Source organism: Sus scrofa, chromosome 4 (assembly GCF_000003025.6).
Source record: "Sus scrofa isolate TJ Tabasco breed Duroc chromosome 4, Sscrofa11.1, whole genome shotgun sequence".
Taxonomy (NCBI): Eukaryota; Metazoa; Chordata; class Mammalia; order Artiodactyla; family Suidae; genus Sus; species Sus scrofa.
Window position 1 is genome coordinate 98,939,329 of NC_010446.5, and position 22,008 is coordinate 98,961,336.

Below are 22,008 nucleotides of genomic sequence, written 5' to 3' on the forward strand. Positions count from 1 at the left end.
TAAATAATATATCACAGAGCACAAGGGAGGAATTGTGCTGTGATTTGAGGATGCCATAATTTCCTGGAATTAATGACATTATCACTTTCAAGAGAAGTGAAGTTGACACCAGAATTTATTATTTGCCTTGACATACTTTATCCTTTGAGTAGTGGCAATGCCTTCTTTATGTTTGGTGTAAAGCCAGCTCATGCCTCATCTCATGAATTTCCATAAATAATTATTAACTACAAAGAAACAAAAACAAATCACCTGTATCTTTTCACAAAGTGGATTTTTATTGTAGCTATACATAGTTTCTCAGTACCACAGAGAATTGCAGTTTAGGGACAAACAATTTTTAGGTGTTTCTTACAGAAATATGATAAGTTTTCAGAAATGAGTTGCATGGGAATGTGGTTAGTGAAAAGTAAAAGGGGTCAAGAGAAGAGAGAGTTTATAGCATGTACATTTAATTTTTACTTTTTAAAACTCCTCTAAGCTCTGATGACCCTTTTCTCAAGTAAGATCCCAACAAAATTCATCAGAAACTAAAGTGATTGTGCTATCAAATACAAGGAATACTTATTTGATAAAGAAACTATGAGAAAAGTGGGTTGGGATGGGCTCGGACTTATTCTCAGCTCATCCCTCTGGAGTCTTGATGTCTGTGACAACAGTTCAGGAATCAGCAGACTACCTGGAGATGGGTTATATCAATAAGCACAAAACCCAAGGCTCTTTTCCAACAGCTCTGGTCAGTGGAGAAAGCCTGCGGCCCCTCAAGAGAGGAAGTTGCGCCATTCTGCTCACCTCTCCATCACCATTTCATCTTCTGCTTGCTGACCTTGATGTGACTTGAGAGCTCTCCTTGCTTCGGCTGTGCAGTCCAGAAGCCAGAACTTCCTCTAAGAAACTGAGCAGTAGATTTGAGGTTAATCCAAGGAAAAAAAAAGAGGAAAAGGCATCTCTAAAATAGAATATCTTGCTCAGGACATCTAACTAGATGAAGGGATATTAAGAATGAGATGCAAGGAGTTCCTGTCCTGGCACAGTGGTAACAAATACGACTAGGAATCATGAGGTTGCGGGTTTCGATCCCTGGCCTTGCTCAGTGGGTTAAGGATCCGGCATTGCCGTGAGCTGTGGTGTAGGTTGCAGACGCGGCTCGGATCCCGTGTTGCTGTGGCTCTGGCGTAGGCTGGTGGCTATGGCTCCGATTAGACCCCTAGCCTGGGAACCTCTATATGCCACGGAAGCGGCCTTAGAAAAGGCAAAAAGACCAAAAAAAAAAAAAAAAAAAAAGAATGAGATGCAAGAAACACTGGTCTGATATCTGGGTACAGAATAGAAGCACTAGTTGAGCACTAAAACATCCAGACTAGAAGGAGAGCCCCTTTGTGCTCCTCCCCAGAGTTCTCATTGTGTTTTTTAGTATTAAATTTGTAAGAGCTGTTAACATAATAGTTCAAATTTTAAATTTCTAGTCAGGAACTCAGATTTTTTTTTTTTTCTTTTTACGGCCCCACACCTGCGGCTTATGGAAGTCCCCAGGTTAGGGGTCCAGTTGGAACTGCAGCTACCGGCCTATGCCACAGCCACAGGAATAATAACTGAGCGACATCTGCGACCTATGCCACAGCTTGTGGCAACACCAGATCCTTAACCCAATGAGCCAGGCCAGGGTTTGAACCCCCATCCTCACAGAGGTACTGTTGTGTTCCTAACCTGCTGAGCAACTACAGGAACTCCAGGAAACCAGAATTTTTAAGGGCAAGGCTCCTACATTAACTCAGAACCGTATTGTATCTGCACCTCTCATCTATACTCTTGAAACTGACTCAGAACTTGTGCCTCTAATCTCCTCTTCATCCAATCTACTCTCCAAAGGGGTACCAATTTTCTAAAAATACAGATTATATCCTATTGCCTACTTTCTTCTGCTTTAAAACCTTTCTTTTGCTTACAGAATAATCTACAGATTAAAATTCAAGACCTTTCATAATGTGGCCTAATAATAACTAAGACTCAGATTTATTTTGTTCTGAGAACTGTTTTAAACCGGGTGTGAGTATGTGTACACATATATGTAGTAAATATATATATGTTTTCTTCCATTAAAAAGAGTTCCCTTGGTGGTGCAGTGGCTTAACGATCTGGCATCGTTACTACTGTGGTTTGGGTTTGATGCCTGGCCCCAGAATTCCTGAATGCTGTGAGTGCAGTCAAAGAAAAAATGAAGAAACCAAGCAGTAGAGAGGTTAAGTGACTTGCTAAGGTTACACCCGCTAGTGAGTGGCTTAACTGGGATACAAAACCAGCTCTAGAACCCATGCCTTTCAGCACAAGACAATACTCTCACTTGTCTGGTTCCATCTCCCATCAACCAGGTAGCCCATGTGCCTTCCGTGCCCAAACATTCACTGTTCCCTAAATGTGTCCTGAGCTTTCGTACCTTTATGCTTTTGCTCTTATTATGTCCTTTGTCTGAAATGATAGACTAGTCCTTCTTTGTCTGATGAAATCCTTTTTATCCTCTAAAGCTGAGGATTAAAAGCCACCTTTTCTGTGAAGCCTTCCCAAACTGCTCCCTGCTGAACTAATCACCCCCATCATTATTATCACTTTGCTCTAGTGCAATTTTAGCACCATATTATTATTAACTAGGTACTCTCTATGTTATTGTTGCCAAAATAGGCTGTGAGTCCTTAGGGTGGGACTAAGACATTCGTCTTGGACTTCCGGGGTTTAGCACAGAGCTGACACCTAGTGGGTCCCCAATAAAGGTGTATTGAATAAGCGAATTAATGAAAATAGCTACCCAGTGGCAAGAGAGCCTTCTCTATAACATAGGAGTTTGGGGAGCAGTACTTCTAGGTAGACAGGACTCACTCTCAGGATACAGATCTATAGCAGACAAAGGGTTGGAGAAATGACCAGGTACCTTCTTATTACCTCTGTTTTGCAGTTTAAGACCTGAAAGATTCTGGGCTTAGAAAATCTAAATTCCAAACTCTTTTGCAAAAGAAGAAAAGGTAAAAGAGTAGAAGCTAAATTCATCTGGTCCTCTACTGAACACCTCTGTTCATGCCGGCACCTCTGTCTAGACTGGCTCTTTGGCCAGTTGCACTGGAGACACTCAGAGGTCACAAAACCAGTGTCAGGACATGAGGCAGCTTTGCTTTTTTTTGAACAATGACACAAGAAGTCTTTGATTCGTGACTTTTAGTAAGAATGTGAAACAAATATGCTGAGAAACCCTATAGGAATTTATCAGATGATGTTTGCTTCACGTGAGAGTCTGCTACGTGTACAAAGGAAAGGAGTAACTTTATTGAAATTATATTTAAAAATCCTCCTCTGTGTATCAACAAGACCCCACATTCTTGACTGCAAAGAGAAAACACTATTTATATTTGCCAGACCTAATTTTGTTTCCTAGGGCCATTGTGGCTTTTTAAAAAGTATCTATTTGGGGACTTGGATGAGTCACTGCAGAATGCTTTAAAAATTATGGGTGATTAACATATTGGTATCTGCACCCCAAATTTAGACCTTTAAAAACAACAAAAAATGATTTTTCTTTTCTAGATTTGTTTTAAATCAGTCTTACTTAAAAAGCAAACTCAAAAACTCCCTTCCCCTATGGTACTATAATTCAGTTCAGTTCAGTTCAGTTTAACAGTGTTTACTGAGCACCCATTATGTGGTAGGCACTGAATCATGTGTACAAGTAAACACTTGCTATGACTCCTAACTTTAAGGGGCTCTCAGTTAGAGAGATTCACAATCACAATGCAGTGTCAACATGGTGTAAACAGAGACGGTACCAGGAGCCAACCTAGTGGGTTAACGCTATTGCTTGTCTTGGTTTGTGCTGTCATCCAGGGTGATTTCCCAGCTCTATGAAGAGAAGGAAAGTGGGCAGAAAAAAACCTTGATTTCAAAAAGTCAACCTCAAAAAGTTGCATCTCACATTAAAAAGCAAGTTTCTTCACTTTTAAGTTCTGGTAAGGGACTGGAGACAAGATTTTAAATTTTAATGACTGAAATATTTGAGGAGTTCCCGTTGTGGCTCAGAGGTAATGAACCTGACTAGTATCTATTAGGATGTGGGTTCAATCCCTGACCTTGCTCAGTGGGTTAAGATCAAGTGTTGCTGTGAGCAGTGGTGTAGGTCACAGATGCAGCTCAGGTCTTGCATTGCTGTGGTTGTGGCGATGGCCAGCAGCTGCAGCTTTGATTCGACCCCCAGCCTGGGAACTTCCAGATGCCCTGAGAGTGGCCCTAAAAAGCAAAAAAAAAATAAATAAATAAATAAAAATTGAGCTGAACAACTGGGTTCCTAAACAAAGCTATATGACTAAACATTTATCTACCTTTCTTTCTTCCTTTTCCTTCCTTCCCTCCCTCTCTCCCTTCCTTTCTTTCTTTCATTCATCTCTTCCTCTTTTTTCACTATACTCCACAGATAGAAATTATGTGTGAGTTTGTTATACCAAAGAAACCAAAGGAATTTAGAATCAAATTTGAAGAGCAGTACAATGAAAAAAGTGAATGGAATTTCTGGGGAGCAGGAAAATAGAAAAAGATTTTCAGGAAAATAATGAGAAAACCCCCAACATATTTGCCTTAATGGAGTAATAAGCTTCTAATTATAGCCAAATTATAGCTGGAGATGCTGGAATACAGGAGTGGGTGAGAAAGAAGGATGGGATGAAACTATTAATAGTTGAAAATACTGATTACAGTTTACAGAGATACTATGTTTCATACGTCTTTGCCCCCCCTTCCTCTGCCAAAAAGCTGTCCCATCCCTCTCACATTTTATCTAGTGGGATGATGCATCTTTAAAAATATAACTGGAGTTCCTGTCGTGGCGCAGCAGAAAGGAATCTGACTAGGAACCGGGTTTGATTCCTGGCCTCGCTCAGTGGGTTACGGATCTGGCGTTGCCCTGAGCTGTGGTGTAGGCCACAGAGGTGGCTTGGGTCTGGCATTGCTGTGGCTGTGGTGTAGGCTGGTGGATGCAGCTCCGATTAGACCCCTAGCCTGGAACCTCCATATGCTGCTGGTGCGGCCCTAAAAGGACAAATATATATATATATAAAAACTCTCTCACACTGTCACTGGTCTAGGAATTTTTTTGTTTACATGTCTATTTTCCATGTAAGCCTATGAGTTTTTTGATGGCACAAATAATATATGAATACATTCTTTTTGTAAAAGTTTTAAATAGTACACATGAAGCTTAGTCTTCCTTGCCTCTTCTCCTCATCAGACTTTCTAGAGATAACAATTTAATCAAATATTTATTAAGTATCTACTGTGTACCAGGTACTGTTTCAGAAGCTGTGAATATAGCAATAAGCAAAGTAAAAGAATTCTACTCTCATGGAATTTATATTCCACTGGGGGAGGCGGGAAGATGAGAAAAATTGATAAGTATAATATCGATATTAATAATTGATAGTAATAACAACAATAATAATGGTGAACACCTATCACTTGCTACATGTGAAGTACCATTCCAATGAGATAGAAACTATTCTACTTTACAAAGAAATTGAGGTACAGGGAAGTCAAGGTCTTACATCCTGAAAGCAACAGATCTGGGATGCAAACCCAGACAATATGGCTTCGGAGTTTGTCTTCTTCACCGTGATGCTACATTGCCTCTCTGTAGAGTGTTAGGTGAAGAAAATGCTATGGAGAAAAATAAGACATGTTTGAAGGACAGTTAAAGATGATGATGGTGGCATGAGATTTTCAATCTAGTGGTCATGGAAAGCCTCACTGAGAAAGTGACATTTGAACCAAGACATGAATAAGGCAATAAAAGATATATCTGGGGAAGGAGTAAGAGCGAGGGGTCCAAGGCCTTACTACCCGACTAATAAGGTGTTGGGTAGTATGAGATGAGATTAGAGAGGATAAGGAAGGGGATGGGGGTGTGTGAAGATGAGATCATGTAAGGTCTGATAGGTTATTGCAAGGATTTTGATTTTTTTTTTTGGCGGTGGGGGGCAGAGGGGTGGTGGGGGCGAGACCTGCCTGTGGCATGCAGATGTTCCTGGGCCAGGGATCGAATCTGTGTCACAGCAATGACCCAAGCTGTTGTTGTGACAACGCTGGATCCTTAACTTGCTGCACCACAAGAGAACTCTGGATTTGACTTTTTATTTTGAGCAAGATGAGAAACACCTGGAGGGTTTTGTGCAGAGATGTGACATGCCCTGAATTATGTATTTTCATAAGACTGTTCTACTGCTATGTTGAGGACAGACTATATAGTGGCTAAGGGTAAGGCAGTCATAATAATCCAGATGGGAAGTGGTGGTAGCATAGACCAGGGCAGTAATGGTGAGAAGGCATCAGATTCTGGACATATTTTGAAGGGAAGGATCACAAGATTTTCTAATGAGTCACGATGTAGGTGAGAAAAAGAGGGGAATCAGGATGACAACAAGGTTTTTGCTCTAAGCAACTAGAAGAATGGATATACCATTAACTGAGATGGGAAGTCTGAGGGAAGATTATGTTGTTTTTTGTTTGTTTGTGCTATTCTTTAGAGCTATACCCATGGCATATGGAAGTTCCCAGGCTGGGGGTCAAATCGAAACACAGCTGCTGGCCTACACCACAGCCACAGCAATGCAGGATCTGAGCTGTGTCTGCCACATACATCACAGCTCATGGCAACGCCAGATCTCTGACCCACTGAGCGAGGCCAGGGATCGAACTCACATCCTTATGGATACTAATCACATTCATTTCTGCTGAGCTACAACAGGAAATCCCTGAGGAAGGATTATGCTTAGGAAGAAATATCAGAAGCTTGGTTTGATCACTGTTAGACATGGATGTTTATTAGACATTCAAGTAGAAGTGTCAACTAGACAGCTGGATATATAAATCTGGAGTTTGGGAGAGAAGCTCAGACTAAAAATAGTGGTTTTCAATGGGAAGAGTTGTGATTTTATCCCCAGGGGACATCTGGCAATGTTTGGAAACGTTTTTGGGTGCCATAACTTCTGGAGTGCTACTGGCATCTAGTGTGTAGAGGCTAGGCATGTTACTGAACATCCTACAATGGGCAGGCAAGTTCCCCACAACAAAGAATTATCTGTCCCCAAATATCAATAGTACTGAGGTTGAAAAACTCTGGACTAGAGGTATAAATCTGGGAGTCATTAAGATAAAATTTAAACCCATGAGATTGGATAGGTGTGAGGTGTAGACAGAGAAGAAGAGAGGTAGTCCAAGGACAAAGTTCCCAGGATTCCAAAAATAGGAGAAATGAACAAAAGAGACAGAGAAGGAATGGCAGGCGAGATAGGAGGACCAGGAGAGTATGGTTTCTGGAAGCTAAGTGATAAAAGTCTTTCAAAGGGAAGGAACTGATCAACTGTGTCAAATGCTGCTGATATGTAAGTAAAGTGAGTATTAAAAGCTGACTGAGTTTAGCAATGTGACGGTCCCAGGAACCACAATAAAAGCAATTTTGGGGAGTGACAGGTATGAAAGCCCAAATGGAGTGGCTTAAGAGAAGAGGTAAGGTTTAAAAGAAGATAGGGGTTTAGGAGAACAATGTAAGGAGAAGAGATAGTGAGTATAAACAACTGTCAAACAATTTTGCTATTAAAGAGAACAGAGAAATAGTATAGAACATGGAAAGAGAGAGGAGATTAATAGGGGTTTGTTTTTTTTTTTTTTTTTTGGCTGTACCTGTGTCTTGCGGAAGTTCCTGGGCCAGGGATCGAACCCTTGCCACAGCGACCCCAGGCACTGCAGTGACAATTCTGGATCCTTAGCCTACTGAGCCACACTGAGCCTAATAGAAAATTTTTAAAGATGGGGAACCAAAAATTTATGTGGAACCACAAAAGACCCAGAATTGCCAAAGCAATCCTGAGGAACAAAAACCAAGCAGGAGGCATAACTCTTCCAGACTTCAGGCAATATTACAAAGTCACAGTAATCAAGACAGTGTGGTACTGGTACCAAAACAGACAGACAGACCAATGGAAGAGAATAGAGAACCCAGAAATAAACCCAGACACCTACAGACAATTAATCTGCGACAAAGGAGGCAAGAGTATAAAATGGGAAAAAGACAGTCTTTTCAGCAAGTGGTGCTGAGAAAACTGGACAGCTGCATTTAAATCAGTGAAACTGGAACACTCCCTCATGCCATGCACAAAAATAAACTCAAAATGGCTTAAAGACTTAAACATAAGGCGAGACACCATCAAACACCTAGAAAAGAACATAGGCAAAATATTCTCTGACATCAACCTTATGAATGTTTTCTCAGGTCAGTCTCCCAAGGCAACAGACTTACAAAAGAAAAAATAAAACCAATGGACTCTAATCAAACTGATAAGCTTTTGCACAGCAAAGGAAACCATAAAAAAAAAACTTACAGAATGGGGAGTTCCTGTCGTGGCACAGTGGTTAACGAATCTGACTAGGAACCATGAGGTTGCGGGTTCAGTCCCTGCCCTTGCTCAGTGGGTTAATTATCCGGCACTGCCGTGAGCTGTGGTGTAGGTTGCAGACACGGCTCGGATCTTGCGTTGCTGTGGCTCTGGCGTAGGCTGGTGGCTACAGCTCCGATTCGACCCCTAGCCTGGGAACCTCCATATGCCACGGGAGCGGCTCAAAGAAATAGACAAAAGACAAAAAAAAAAAAAAAAAAAAAACCTTACAGAATGGGAGAAAATAGTTTCAAATGATGCTAGCGACAAGGGCTTAATCTCTAAAATATACAAACAACTTATACAACTCAACAGCAAAAAAGCTAACAACCCAGTGGAAAAATGGGCAAAAGTCCTGAACAGATATTTCTCCAAAGAAGATATACAGATGGCCAACAAGCACATGAAAAAATGCTCAACATCCCTGCTTATTAGAGAAATGCACATCAAAACTACCATGAGGTACCACCTCACACCAGTCAGAATGGCCATCATTAATAAATCCACAAATAACAAGTGCTGGAAGGGCTGTGGAGAAAAGGGAACCCTCCTGCACTGCTGGTGGGAATGTAAACTGGTACAGCCACTATGGAGAACAGTCTGGAGATACCTTAGAAATCTATACATAGAACTTCCATATGACCCCACAATCCCACTCTTGGGCATCTATCCGGACAAAAACTCTACTTAAAAGAGACACATGCACCCTCATGTTCATTGCAGCACTATTCACAATAGCCAGGACATGGAAACAACCCAAATGTCCATTGACAGATGATTGGTTTCGGAAGATGTGGTATATATACACAATGGAATACTACTCAGCCATAAAAAAGGATGACATAATGCCATTTGCAGCAACATGGATGGAACTAGAGAATCTCATACTGAGTGAAATGAGCCAGAAAGACAAAGACAAATACCATATGATATCACTTATAACTGGAATCTAATATCCAGCACAAATGAACATCTCCTCAGAAAAGAAAATCATGGACTTGGAGAAAAGACTTGTGGCTGCCTGATGGGAGGGGGAGGGAGTGGGAGGGATCGGGAGCTTGGGCTTATCAGACACAACTTAGATAGACTTACAAGGAGATCCTGCTGAATAGCATTGAGAACTTTGTCTAGATACTCATGTTGCAACAGAACAAAGGGTGGGGAAAAAATGTAATTGTAATGTATACATGTAAGGATAACTTGATCCCCTTGCTGTACAGTGGGAAAAAAAAATTAATAAGTCCACAAATAACAAATGCTGGAGAGGGTATGGAGAAAAGGGAAACTTCTACACTGTTGTTGGGAATGTAAATTGGTACAACCACTATGGAAAACAGTATGGAGGCATCTCAGAAAACTAAATATAGAACTACCATATGACCCAGAAATCCCACTCTCAGGCATATATCTGGACAAATCTTTCCTTGAAAAAGACACATGTACCTGTATGTTCATTGCAGCACTATTCACAACAGCCAAGACATGGAAACAACCTAAATGTCCATCAACAAATGAATGTATTAAGAAGATGTGGTAATATATACACAATGGAATACTACTCAGCCATAAAAAAGAACAAAATAATGCCATTTGCAGCAGCATGGATGGAACCAGAGACTCATGCTAAGTGAAGCCAGAAAGAGAAAGACAAATACCATATGATATCACTTTTATTTGGAATCTAATATACAGCACAAATAAACCTTTCCACAGAAAAGAAACTCATGGACTTGGAGAACAGACTTGTAGTTGCCAAGGCGGGGTGGGGGGAGGAGGATAGACTGGGAATTTGGGGTTATTAGAGGCAAACTATTGCCTTTGGAATGGATAAGCAATGAGATCCTGCTGTATAGCACTGGGAAATATATCTAGTCACTTATGATGGAGCATGATAATGTGAGAAAAAAGAATGCATATACGTATGTGTGACAGGGTCACCTTGCTGTACAGTAGAAAATTGACAGAACACTGTAAACCAGCTAAAATGGGAAAAAAATCATTATTAAAAAAAAAGATGGGGGAAAAAACCTAGCATGTTTCTACGAATGATCCAATAGGGTGGGAAAAACTGATTCAGGATTGAGAGGACACCATACCTCCAGGAGTGGTGTCCCGGAGTAGGTGAGGGGATGGCATCTAGTGCCCAAGAGGGAGGGCTGGGCTCAGCCAGGACCATTCACCACTGTGCTGGAACAGATGGCAGAGGGTAGCAGTGGTAGTGGGTGCTGCCGAAGTTCTCTTCCAATGACTTCTCTTAGTAGTTAATGTACATCTCGAGTAACAGTTTCTTGATCTGTGCATCCTTAGTCTAAAGTAGATGTTGAATTAAGTATTTGCTGAATGAATATATTAATCTGATTCATATTTTTTAAAGAAGTTAAGACCTCAGGAAAATGTTAGTTTACCATGCTAAACTTTTCCTAAATATCCAACAGCAATTTTATCAGGAGTAAGGAAAACGGTTGGCATTCAACGTCTATGTCTGAAAATGCTAGGAATCTCATATACGGAGATCATCCTGCTCCTCACTGGATGTATACTTTATCTATAAATAACTCATTCATTCTTTTTCTTTTTTTGCTTTTTAGGGCCACACCTACAGCATATGGAAGTTCCCAGGTTAGGATTGAATTGCAGTTGCCAGCCTAAGCCACAACCACAGCAACACAGGATCCCAGCTGCATCTGCAACCTATAACCATAGTTGACGGCAATGCCAGATCCTTAACTCACTGAGTGAGGTCAGGGATCAAACCTGCATCCTGGAGTTCCCGTCGTGGCGCAGTGGTTAACGAATCCGACTAGGAACCATGAGGTTGCGGGTTCGGTCCCTGCCCTTGCTCAGTGGGTTAACGATCCGGCGTTGCCGTGAGCTGTGGTGTAGGTTGCAGACACGGCTCGGATCCTGCATTGCTGTGGCTCTGGTGTAGGCCGGTGGCTACAGCTCCGATTCGACCCCTAGCCTGGGAATCTCCATATGCCATGGGAGCGGCCAAGAAATAGCAAAAAGACAAAAAACAAAAAACCTGCATCCTTATGGACACTATTTGGTTTCCTTATGGGCTGAGCTGCAATGGGAACTCCAAGAACTCATTCTTTCTCAAATGCACTGTACTTTTCCCCACCACTTCCTGTCCTCAATTACGCTGTCTCCTCAGCCCTGACTGCACTTTCTTCCTATGGAAATCCAACTTTTTTTTTTTTTTTGCCACACCTGCGGCATGTGAAAGTTTCTGGGTTAGGGATCAAACTGGAGCTAGAGCAGCAACCCAGGCTGTTGCAGTGACAACACTGCATCCTTAACCCGATGCACCACAGGAGAATTCTGAAATCTAACTTATCCTTTAAGGTCTAGCCCAAATGCTATCTCTACTGTGAAGCATTTCCTGATTACTCTGCCAGAATTAGTTATTTCTATTTTGGACACATTTTATTTAACTTACATATATTAACACTTCTCAAATTCTTGTACCTAAGAACCCCTAACTACAGAAGAGAATGAATTTATGAGTCCTGAGAGTATAGTCCAAATTGGTTTACTAGCTTATATCTTTTTTTGAGAAATGGGATTTTGTTTTAAAAATACATAACAACTTTGTTATTCTTCATAAAAGGACCTTTCAAATTTTAACATAAACATATTTTTGACAAGGCATTTACCAGTTAATTATCTAAGTCTATCCCTGAACATCCCCCACAATTCTAAGAAAACAGACACTCCGAAAGATGTGTCATGTTTATTTTGTGCCTTTGTGTGTCTCTGGGACTAATCATATCCTAATTTGAGAAATACAGACTTGTTTGAGTCCCCCATCTGGACTGTAAGATCATCAAATATGGGGGCACATTATTTTCTTTGTATTTTAATGGCTCTGCTTTGGAAGAGAACCTTATGTAAATAAAGCAGCTACGTACTAAATATCCTCTTTCTCCCAAACAATATAATCATAACATTCTGTCGATATTCTTGGCTCACATTTTTTCTTGTTGCTCTTTGACAGAAGTAATAGTAATGGTAAGCAAAACAAGACAAAAACCCAACTTGAATGTCTATGGACAGGTGAATGGAAAGGCAAGCTCTGGTGTGTTCACACAATGGTAATAGCAATGAAAAAACGAATGAACAAGGTAATGTGCAACAATGCAGATGAATCTTCGAAGCATGTTGAGTGAAAAAAGTATGATACAATTTTTTTATTAAGCTCAAAAATAAGCAAAAGTAAGCAATGCATTGTTTAGAAATATATAGATTTGTGATAAAAATACAACTCATCAAAGCAAGAGAATTTAACACAAAATTTAAGACAGAGCTCACTTGTAGGGAGACGGAGTATAACTGGAGTGGAACACACAGATAGATTCATGTTATTGTCAATTTTCTAGTTTTTAGGTGAAGGTGCTCATTATGTTATTATGTTTTCTAACTTATATGCTACATACATTATTATATTTTTGTTTTTGTTTTTTAGGGCCGCACCCGCGGCACATGGAGGTTCCCAGACTAGAGGTCTAACCAGAGCTATAGCTACCGGCCTACGCCACAGCTCACAGACATGCCAGATCCTTAGCCCACTGAGTGAGGCCAGGGATCGAACCTGCAACCATGGTTCCTAGTTGGATTCGTTTCCGCTGCACCACGATGGGAACTCTGCTACATATATTCTTTAATAAAACCCTAGTAAGATATAATTTAAAAAAAAGCTTCTATACTCTAAAAAATTTCTATACTCTGAGGTTTCTCACAACCTTTAACATAAACATGAGAAATTCTCCTTTCTGGGAGAACAATATTGTGATTTTCCAAACTTAGCTGGCTAAGAAACACCCCCCCCCCCCTTTTGTCTTTTTAGGGCCACATCCATGGCATATGGAAGTTCCCAGGCTAGGGGGCCTATGCCACAGCCACAGCAACGCCAGATCTGAGCTGCATCTGTGATCTATACCACAGCTCACGGCAATGCCAGATCCTTAACCCACTGAGCGAGGCCAGGGATAGAATCTGCGTCCTCATGGATACTAGTCCAATTTGTTTCTGCTGAGCCACAATGGGAACTCCTAAGAACCCTTTTTAAATGGATTATCAATATCTCCCGAAACAAATTTTCTATAGAACAGACCTTAGGAAACACTGAATTAAGAATAGGAGTTCCCATTGTGGTTCAGTGGCCAAAAGTCTGACTAGTATCCATGGGGTTACTAGTGGGTTAAGGATCTGGCATTGCCTTGAGCTGTGGTGTAGGTCGCAAATGTGGCTTGGATCTGGCATTGCAGTGGCTGTGGCATAGGCCAGTGGCTACAGCTCCTATTTGACCCTCAGCCTGGGAATTTCCAATATGCTGTGGGTGTGGCCCTAAAAAGCCAAATATATATATATATATATATATTTAATTTAATATATATAATTCCATTGAGGTTACTTTACTCTATGACACTTTCTTACAAACAATATAATTGCCTATTAAAATACTGGAGTTCCCTGGTGGCTCAGTGGGTTAAGGATCTGGTACCACTGCTGTGGCGTGGGTTTGATCTCGATTCTGCATGCCATGAGTGCGGCCAAAAAAAACAAAAAAAGAGGAATGTAGCTACTCCTTCCCAGTTCTCACCTTAGTACAAGACATCTGATTTATGAAAAAAACAAAAAGCAAAGCAAAACAAAGCAAATAAATAGGAGCCTTTGGCCTTGCTTCCTCTGCCCCATGAAGAAATAGGACAAAAAAGCAACCAATAGGATTCTGCATGTATCCAGCACTGTGCATGTATCATTCATCAGAGTATCATGTGAGGAGAAAGGATTCATTAGTCACAGGGCAAAAGATGGACTCCTCAAAGACTGAACTGCCTATAGTATCAGTTACATAGGGGTATGAAAGGAGGTTATCATCTGAGAATAAAGAGAGCTATGGATGTACTTTCTTACCACTGGGAACATTCAAGACTGCAATTTTTCAGAGCAAGCGCAACTATAGGAGTAGGATGGTGACCTCCATACCAAAACCAAAAACAACAACAAACCCCTAAGCCCAAAACAACAAAAAAGTCCCTCCATCCCCCAAACCCAACAAGAAACAAAGCTCCAAATAATCTAACTGCAGCAAGCATGGATGTTGAAGACTATATGCAAGTCTATTAATTGCAGAGATACTGAGTCTGGAGGTTTCAAAGGGGAACTCTGTGTGAGCACAAATGGAGATCAAGCTACTAAAGCTTTTTCTCTACAGATCACAAGTCATCTAGCAATTGAACTACCTTCATAGTCATTTTATCACTGCCTCAGTATATTCCTCCTTGGGATAATAATATAATTCTGCTCTCTCTCTCTTTTTTTGGCTTTTTAGGGCCACACCCACAGCATATGGAATTTCCCAGGCTAGGGGTCAAATCTGAGCTGTAGCTGCTGGCCTACACCACAGCCACAGCAATGCAGGATCCAAGCTTTGTCTGTGACCTACGCCACAGCTCATGGCAATGCCAGATCCTTAACCCACTGAGTGAGGCCAGGGAATGAACCCACGTCCTCATGGGTACTAGTTAGATTCATTACCAATGAGCCACGACAGAAACCCCCTATAATTCTGTACTTGAATTATGTTAAAATAAGGGTTTTCAAAAGAAGTGATTTGGAAGTATGGGTGATGACAGAGGTGATGATGAATATCAAAAGTCTTTTAGACTTTATTTCCCACAAACATAATAGTAATAACACCAGCAGCAATGACACATATTAAGTGCTTACCCTATGCCAGTTTCTATTCTAATAATTTTATATATATATCATCTAATAGTCATAATAATGATATAAGGAGCTATTATTACCTCCATTTTATAATTGAGAAAACTGAGGCACAAAAAGTTAAATAATTTGTCTAAGGCAGACAAGTGGACATATGGCAAAACCGGGATTTAAAAAAGTAGCCTGGGGAGTTCCCATCGTGGCTCAGTGGTTAACGAATCTGACTAGGAACCATGAGATTGTGGGTTCAATCCCTGGCCTTGCTCATTGGGTTAAGGATCCTGAGTTGCTGTGGCTGTGGCTGTGGTGCAGGCTGGCGGCTACAGCTCCAATTAGACCCCTAGCCTGGGAACCTCCATATGCCGTGGGAGCAGCCCTAGAAAAGACAAAGAAAGAAAAAAAAAAAGTACTCTGGCATTAGAGCCCTGGCTCTTAATTGCTATGCTACACTGCCTCTTAAAAGACCAAAGAGTACCAAAAGGTGATTTATAAATAACAGGTCTCATTCAAGCCAGAAGTCCTAATGATAATTCTGGTGAAAGAACTTATGTCTGGAAGGATGCATCATTCAGTTGGGGGAGGCAACACAGTTTTGCAGGGCTGTGCAGAGGATAATAGACCAGATACTTCATTACTAATAATCCCAAGTGGCATCAAATTGACTTTTAAAAATGTGTAGAACATCTTAATATTTTTTTCTCATTATTAAAAAATATTAAAATGTAGACAATACAGGGAATAAAGAAGTAAATGAGTTACTTGTGTGTCACTACACAGAGTTATTATTTTTTGAGCTTTTCCTTCTATTTAAAATGTTATTATTGTCTAAACCAACAAATATTGAAACAAGTATGCAAATACTGGATAGGGTCTTACATGCTATACAAAAAGGCATATACTATAAACTTGTGTAAGATAATATTTTCCTAAAATGCAACCTTCTGCCTGTAAGAAACAGAAACCCACTCAAATTAGCTTAAGCAAAAGAAAAAAGTGTACTCAGTGACATGGGGGTGGGGTGGAGTCTATCACTGAACTACTGTAAGGAGATCAGTGCCTCATAACGGGTGGAATCTGGAACTGGAGGCTGCTTTGAAACCAGACAGCATCTACCTCTTTGACTCTGTTTCTGTTTCTGACTCTCATTTGCTGATCTCTTCTTTTAGCTTCACACTGTTTATCTGTTTCTTTTTTCTTTCTCTGCACTTGGGTTGAAGTTGACTGTTTTTTAACCAACTTTCTCCATACAAATTGATGACTTCTAGGAGTTCTTGTCATGGCTCAGTGGAAAATATCTGACTAGTAACCAGGAGGATGCAGGTTCAACCCCTGGCCTCGCTCAGTAGATTAAGGAGCCGGCATTGCTGTGAGCTGTGCTGTAGGTCACAGATGCAGCTTAGATCCCACATTGCTGTGGCTGTGGTGGAGGCCAGCAGCTACAGCTCCATTCAACCCCCAGCCTGGGAACTTCTATATGCCGTGGGTGAGGCCCTAAAAAGACCAAAAAAAAAAAATTTGATGATTTTTAAATTTGTTTATTTTTAAGATTCAGGAGCAGTGAACTCAAGGTTGGAAGGGCATGGTGTGCAGGTATAAATATAAAACTTCTCTACCTGTCAAATTACTAATGTAAGCATCTTAAAAGTGTCTATACAATCTGATGCAGTAATTTCATCTCAATATTGCTAGCAGTGCATGGAATTTAGGATCACACATATCTGAATCTGAATTCCAGCTTTGCACCCCCTTGCTATATGCCCCAAGGCAAACTACTTAATTCCTCCATGTTCTAGTTTCTTCACTTGAAAACTGGGACTACAGCATTCCCTTGTGGATTATGAAGATTGAATGAGATAACATGTGTAATCAAGTCAGCAGATTGTCTGGCATATAGTATATGCCCAATTACTATTATTCCAAGTGAACAAATGGACAGGTGTGTAAAGGTGTAGATAAAATGGTGTTTGTTATACACTGTTTAAGAGTGAAAAATTATAAGCAGTGAATATCAAATAACGTTTGTTTTGTTCACCACTATATATCGAGTCTCAAGATAGCTCTTGGAAAGTATAAGTGCTCAGTAAATATTTGTCGAGTGAACAAAAAACTGAGCATTGGTTAAACAAGCTGTGGCACAATAAGATGATAGAATGCTACTCAGTCATTGAAATGAATCTGTAAGTATTTTCATTAAAAGTACATGTATAGTATATTCCACTTTAACTAAACATATATGTGTATATATTAATAGAAAAAGATCTAAGAGGCTATATATCAAGATGGGGACATTTCCAATGGTGTGATGATGGCAGTGTGGGTATTTTTTTATTATTTTCTTTTTGCTTAGCTGTGTTAAATTTTTTTCCAACGAGTATTATGTACTGATTTTGTAACAAAAAGGTATTTTTAGAAGTTCCTGTTGTGGCTCAGTGGAAACAAATCTGACTAGTATCCATGAGGATGCAGGTTCAATCCCTGGCCTTGCTCAGTGGGTTAAGGATCTGGCGTTGCCGTGAGCTGTAGTATGGGTCACAGATGAGGCTCGGATCCTGTGTTGCTGTGGCTGTGGTGTAGGCTGGCAGCTACAGCTCCGATTAGACCCCTAGCCTGGGAACCTCCATATGCCATAAGTGTGGCCCCAAAAAGACCAAAAAAAAAAAAAGAGATATTTTTAATTAAAAAATATGTTTCAACTGGAATTGGGGGACACACCTAGATTTGAATCTTGGGTTAAATTTACTTTTTTTTAAAGCATCTTATCAGAGTTATTCATTTATATGTCTATTTTTTCATTTAGACATTGAGAAATGATATAGAATATGTCTTCATCTTTCTAACACCTTGCACAGAACCTTACACATAACAGCACTCAATAAATGATAGCACTCAGTGATAGGTGATACACTCCACCACAGCTCTTGGCAATGGTGTCTTAACACCTTGGTTACATGAGAAAAGTAAACTCTCCCAAAAATCTCTACAAAGATGGTGATGGCTATAACAGTTGTCAAAACTGATTCTGAAATGTCCACAAATGAATAAGTGTCCTCTGGATTCCTCCTTTAAAATGCAAATTCTGTCACAGGATCCTAATTTTTCAGTAAATAATTCAGAGATTGAACCAACTAGTGGTTACAGGAGAAGGTCCAAGTTTCTAGTGTTACTTGTTTAGGTAGAAATCTATAGAGTGCCTCTGATAGTATGAATCAGCCCCCTCCCAGCTCCAAATCTATTTGCAGAAATTCAAAATGCCAACTGTTTTCTAAGCCTCACACTGTACTCTCTACAAAACATTAATGTCCCAATTTTGTTAGAATTATGTTATTACCAACGCTTAGGCATCATATCAGGTAGTAATGAAACTAACAGCTGCTACCAGTTAATTAAGTTAGTCATTTTTAATCCAAAGCGCAACACTGTCTTAAATCTCATTCTTAATTATCTTTGAATGACAAAAATCTTAAAACTAAATAACTAAGTTATTCCTTACTTTTGTACTATTTTTTCCCTGCTTTGGTTTATAATATTTTTAGTAGGCAGAAAGCTTCACATTTGTCCATTTAGTAAAAACATATTTTGCCTATCTCATATGTGATATTTATAAGCAAGAGATTAACTGAGTGCTTAGGTACCCAGAATGGAGACAAACTAAGTTCAATTCCAGCTTTGCCACTTACTAGCTCTATGACTTTGGACAAAGTGCTTAAACGCTCTAAGTTTTCGATTTCCTCATCTGAAAATTAAGGTTGATGATAATATTGAAAATAACTACCTCATTGGGTTATCATGAGAATTAAGGAAAAATTTAATGAATAAAGCAGCACTATCAATAGAAATGTAACAGCAAGTCACAAATGTGAGTGGTTATGTACTTTTATATCTTCTTGTAACCACATTAAAAAGGTAAAAAGAAATAGGTAAAATTAATTTAACCCATATATATATATAAAATTATCACCTTAAAAATTATCACTGAAATATTTTACATTTTTTGTGTACTAAGTCTTTAAAATACAATGTGTATTTTATACTTAAAATACATTTGAGTAGGAAACCTCAAACTAGACTAGCCACACTTCAAGTGCTCAATAGTTACAGAGGCTAGTGGCTACCTTTCTGGACAGCAATAAAGATTTAAAAAGTATCTAACACATAGTTTGTGCTAAATAAATTTTACTTCTTTTTTTTCTTTTTATGTCCATACCTGCAGCATATGGAAGTTCCTGGACTAGGGGCTGAATCGGAGATGCAGCTGCAGGCCTATGCACAGCCACAGGAACACTGGATCTAAGTAACATCTGTAGCCTAGACTGCAGCTTGCAGCAACACCGGATCCTTAACCCACTGAGCCACAATGGGAATTCCTAAATTTTACTTAGTATTGTCATAATCCCCTCTTCGGAGTTGCTATGGATCAGTGTTTCTCAAATCATGTGCTCATAACACCTGGCAGTTCTAGGGCATGGCACTAAATAACACTGAAATACGTAGTGAGAAAATTACTCCTTTTTAAATTATCTTTTTATCTTTCTGATTATATAAAGGAAAAAGTGTCAGTTTGGTACCACAGTGCTTTGGGGTTTTTTAAATTTTAACTTTAAAAATTGAGACATAATTCATAGGCAGTAAAATGTACCAATTTCAAGGATATCACCTGATGATTTTGGCAAACATATATCATCATGTAACCATTTCCTCAATCAAAATATGGAACATTTCCACCACCTGAATCAGGGCTTCTTAAAAATCAAGAAACTAAAAAAACCTCAACAGGAGCCATGAAGTCAACCCCATACCTTTGAGAACATAATGTCAAATTGCTTTCCAGAAAAGTTAAGGATTTATGCTTCTACTAGAAATATTTGAGACTGCTTCACTGAATTTAGAGATAGGACAAGCGTTTATCAATACACAAGATGGTTACTGCAGTATTTATTTATTCATTTATTTTTGCTTTTTAGGGCTGCACGCATGGCATATGGAGGCTCCTAGGCCAGGAGCTGAATCAGAGCTACAGCTGCCAGCCTGTGCCACAGCCACAGCAATACTCTGTGATCCCAGGCCACCTCTTCGACCTACACCACAGCTCACGACAACGGCGGATCCAGATCGAACCCGCAACCTCATGGATACTAGTTGGGTTTGTTAACCTCTGAGCCACAAAGGGAATGCCCCACTGCAGTAATTATATCAAGGAAAAAATTATAAACAATCTAAATGTTGAATAGTAATGGTTAAACAGAGACATCCTTAAAATTGAAATTATTGAGCCATTAGAATTATTTTAAATAATTTAATAACATAGTAAAATGTTCTCAATATAATTAAAAGTGAGTAAAACAAGTACAAAACTTTATAGACAGTGTAACATGATTCTAATTATGTCAAAAATAAAACATAACACACACAAAACTCAAAAACCTCCAGGTAAAGAAAAAAAATTAGGAGAAAATACACCAAAATATTAACAGTGGTTAGCTCTGAATTGTGTGGTATGGTGAATGATTTTGACTTTAATATTTCATTTTTTTAGTACAATGAGCATGAATTACTTCGGGGAGGGAAGCCTATTTTTCTTCATCTGTCTTTGCTAGTTAGAAAATAATTGAAAAAGGAGACCATTAATTATTGTGCAGGTTTATAGTTAAGGAGGGTTTAACTGAATCCAGTAGTATTATAGAGAACCTACTATGTGTAGTCCTTATTACTGATTTGTTTTTGTTTTTGCCGTACCCTTGGCATGCTGAAGGGATTGAACCTGTGCCACAGCAGTGACCTGAGCCACAGCAGTGACTAAGCTGGATCCCTTATTACTGATTTGAAAGTGAATCTGGCAATAAGAGGATTGTTGATGGAGGGTCACTTTCCTCCTTATCAAAAGTCTTAAGAAAGTACTGAACTGACAGTACTGGGAAAGACCAAAGTGCTCACTTCACCCACAGTTGAGGCGGGGCTCAGGCAATGTTGGCAGCACTACTGACTAATACATTCACCTCAGCTGCCTCTTCTCTTCCACTTCCGTCCTATATTCTGAGAAGACAGAGGGATTTCTTCTATCGGGATAACAATTCCATCCATATGGATCTAGTTCTTGGCCTCACAGCTCACACAGCTAACCCAACATGTCAACTGCTGCCAGCAAGGACCAGAACTCTTTAATCTCAACTGAGTTATGAACTGATAAGGCAAGCCAGCTCAAAACACAAACACAAATCATTTATTTGCGAGGTAGGATCATGAACATGTAATCAGAAATACAGCTAGAATAATGACTGGGTCTTCTATATGAGAATAAATAATGTGTATAGCTCATTCATATATGTCTAGGAATTTTCATTTTTATAATAACCCATGTTCATTCTGAACACTTAAGATAATTAATACTTCTCATAATTCACATTAGCTTTCATAGCCAGGGTGATCCTGCTAAAATATAAGAAGTCAGATGTCATGGTTCTGTCCCAACTCTATAATACACATAAAAACTTGTATGTAAATGCTTATAGTAGCATTATTCATAATAGCCAAAAGATGGAAACAATTCAAATGTCTCTCACTGACAAGTGGACAAACAAAATATTGTATATGCATATAATGAAATATCATTCATCTGTAAAAAGGAAAGAAGTATTGATAGAAGCTACAACATGGATGAACTTTGAAAATATTACATTAAGAAGCCACTCACAAAAAACTATATATGATTCCATTTATATGAAATGTCTAGAACAGGAAAATCTATAGAGACAGAAAGTGAACTAGGGGTTGCTTAGGGCTGGGGGGATTCTTGTTTTTTGTTTGTTTGTTTTTTGTTTTT

At 39.5% G+C, this 22,008-nt stretch overlaps 1 protein-coding gene across 1 annotated transcript in view; it reads right to left on the minus strand.

Annotated features, from left to right (window-relative positions):
* Positions 257–22,008, minus strand: part of VPS45 (vacuolar protein sorting 45 homolog) — a 70,970-nt gene continuing 49,218 nt past the window's right edge. Inside the window, 1 exon segment of the mRNA NM_001244994.1 lies at positions 257–895. Within this exon segment, the coding sequence (NP_001231923.1) occupies positions 808–895 (88 nt within the window). The 3' untranslated portion in view covers positions 257–807.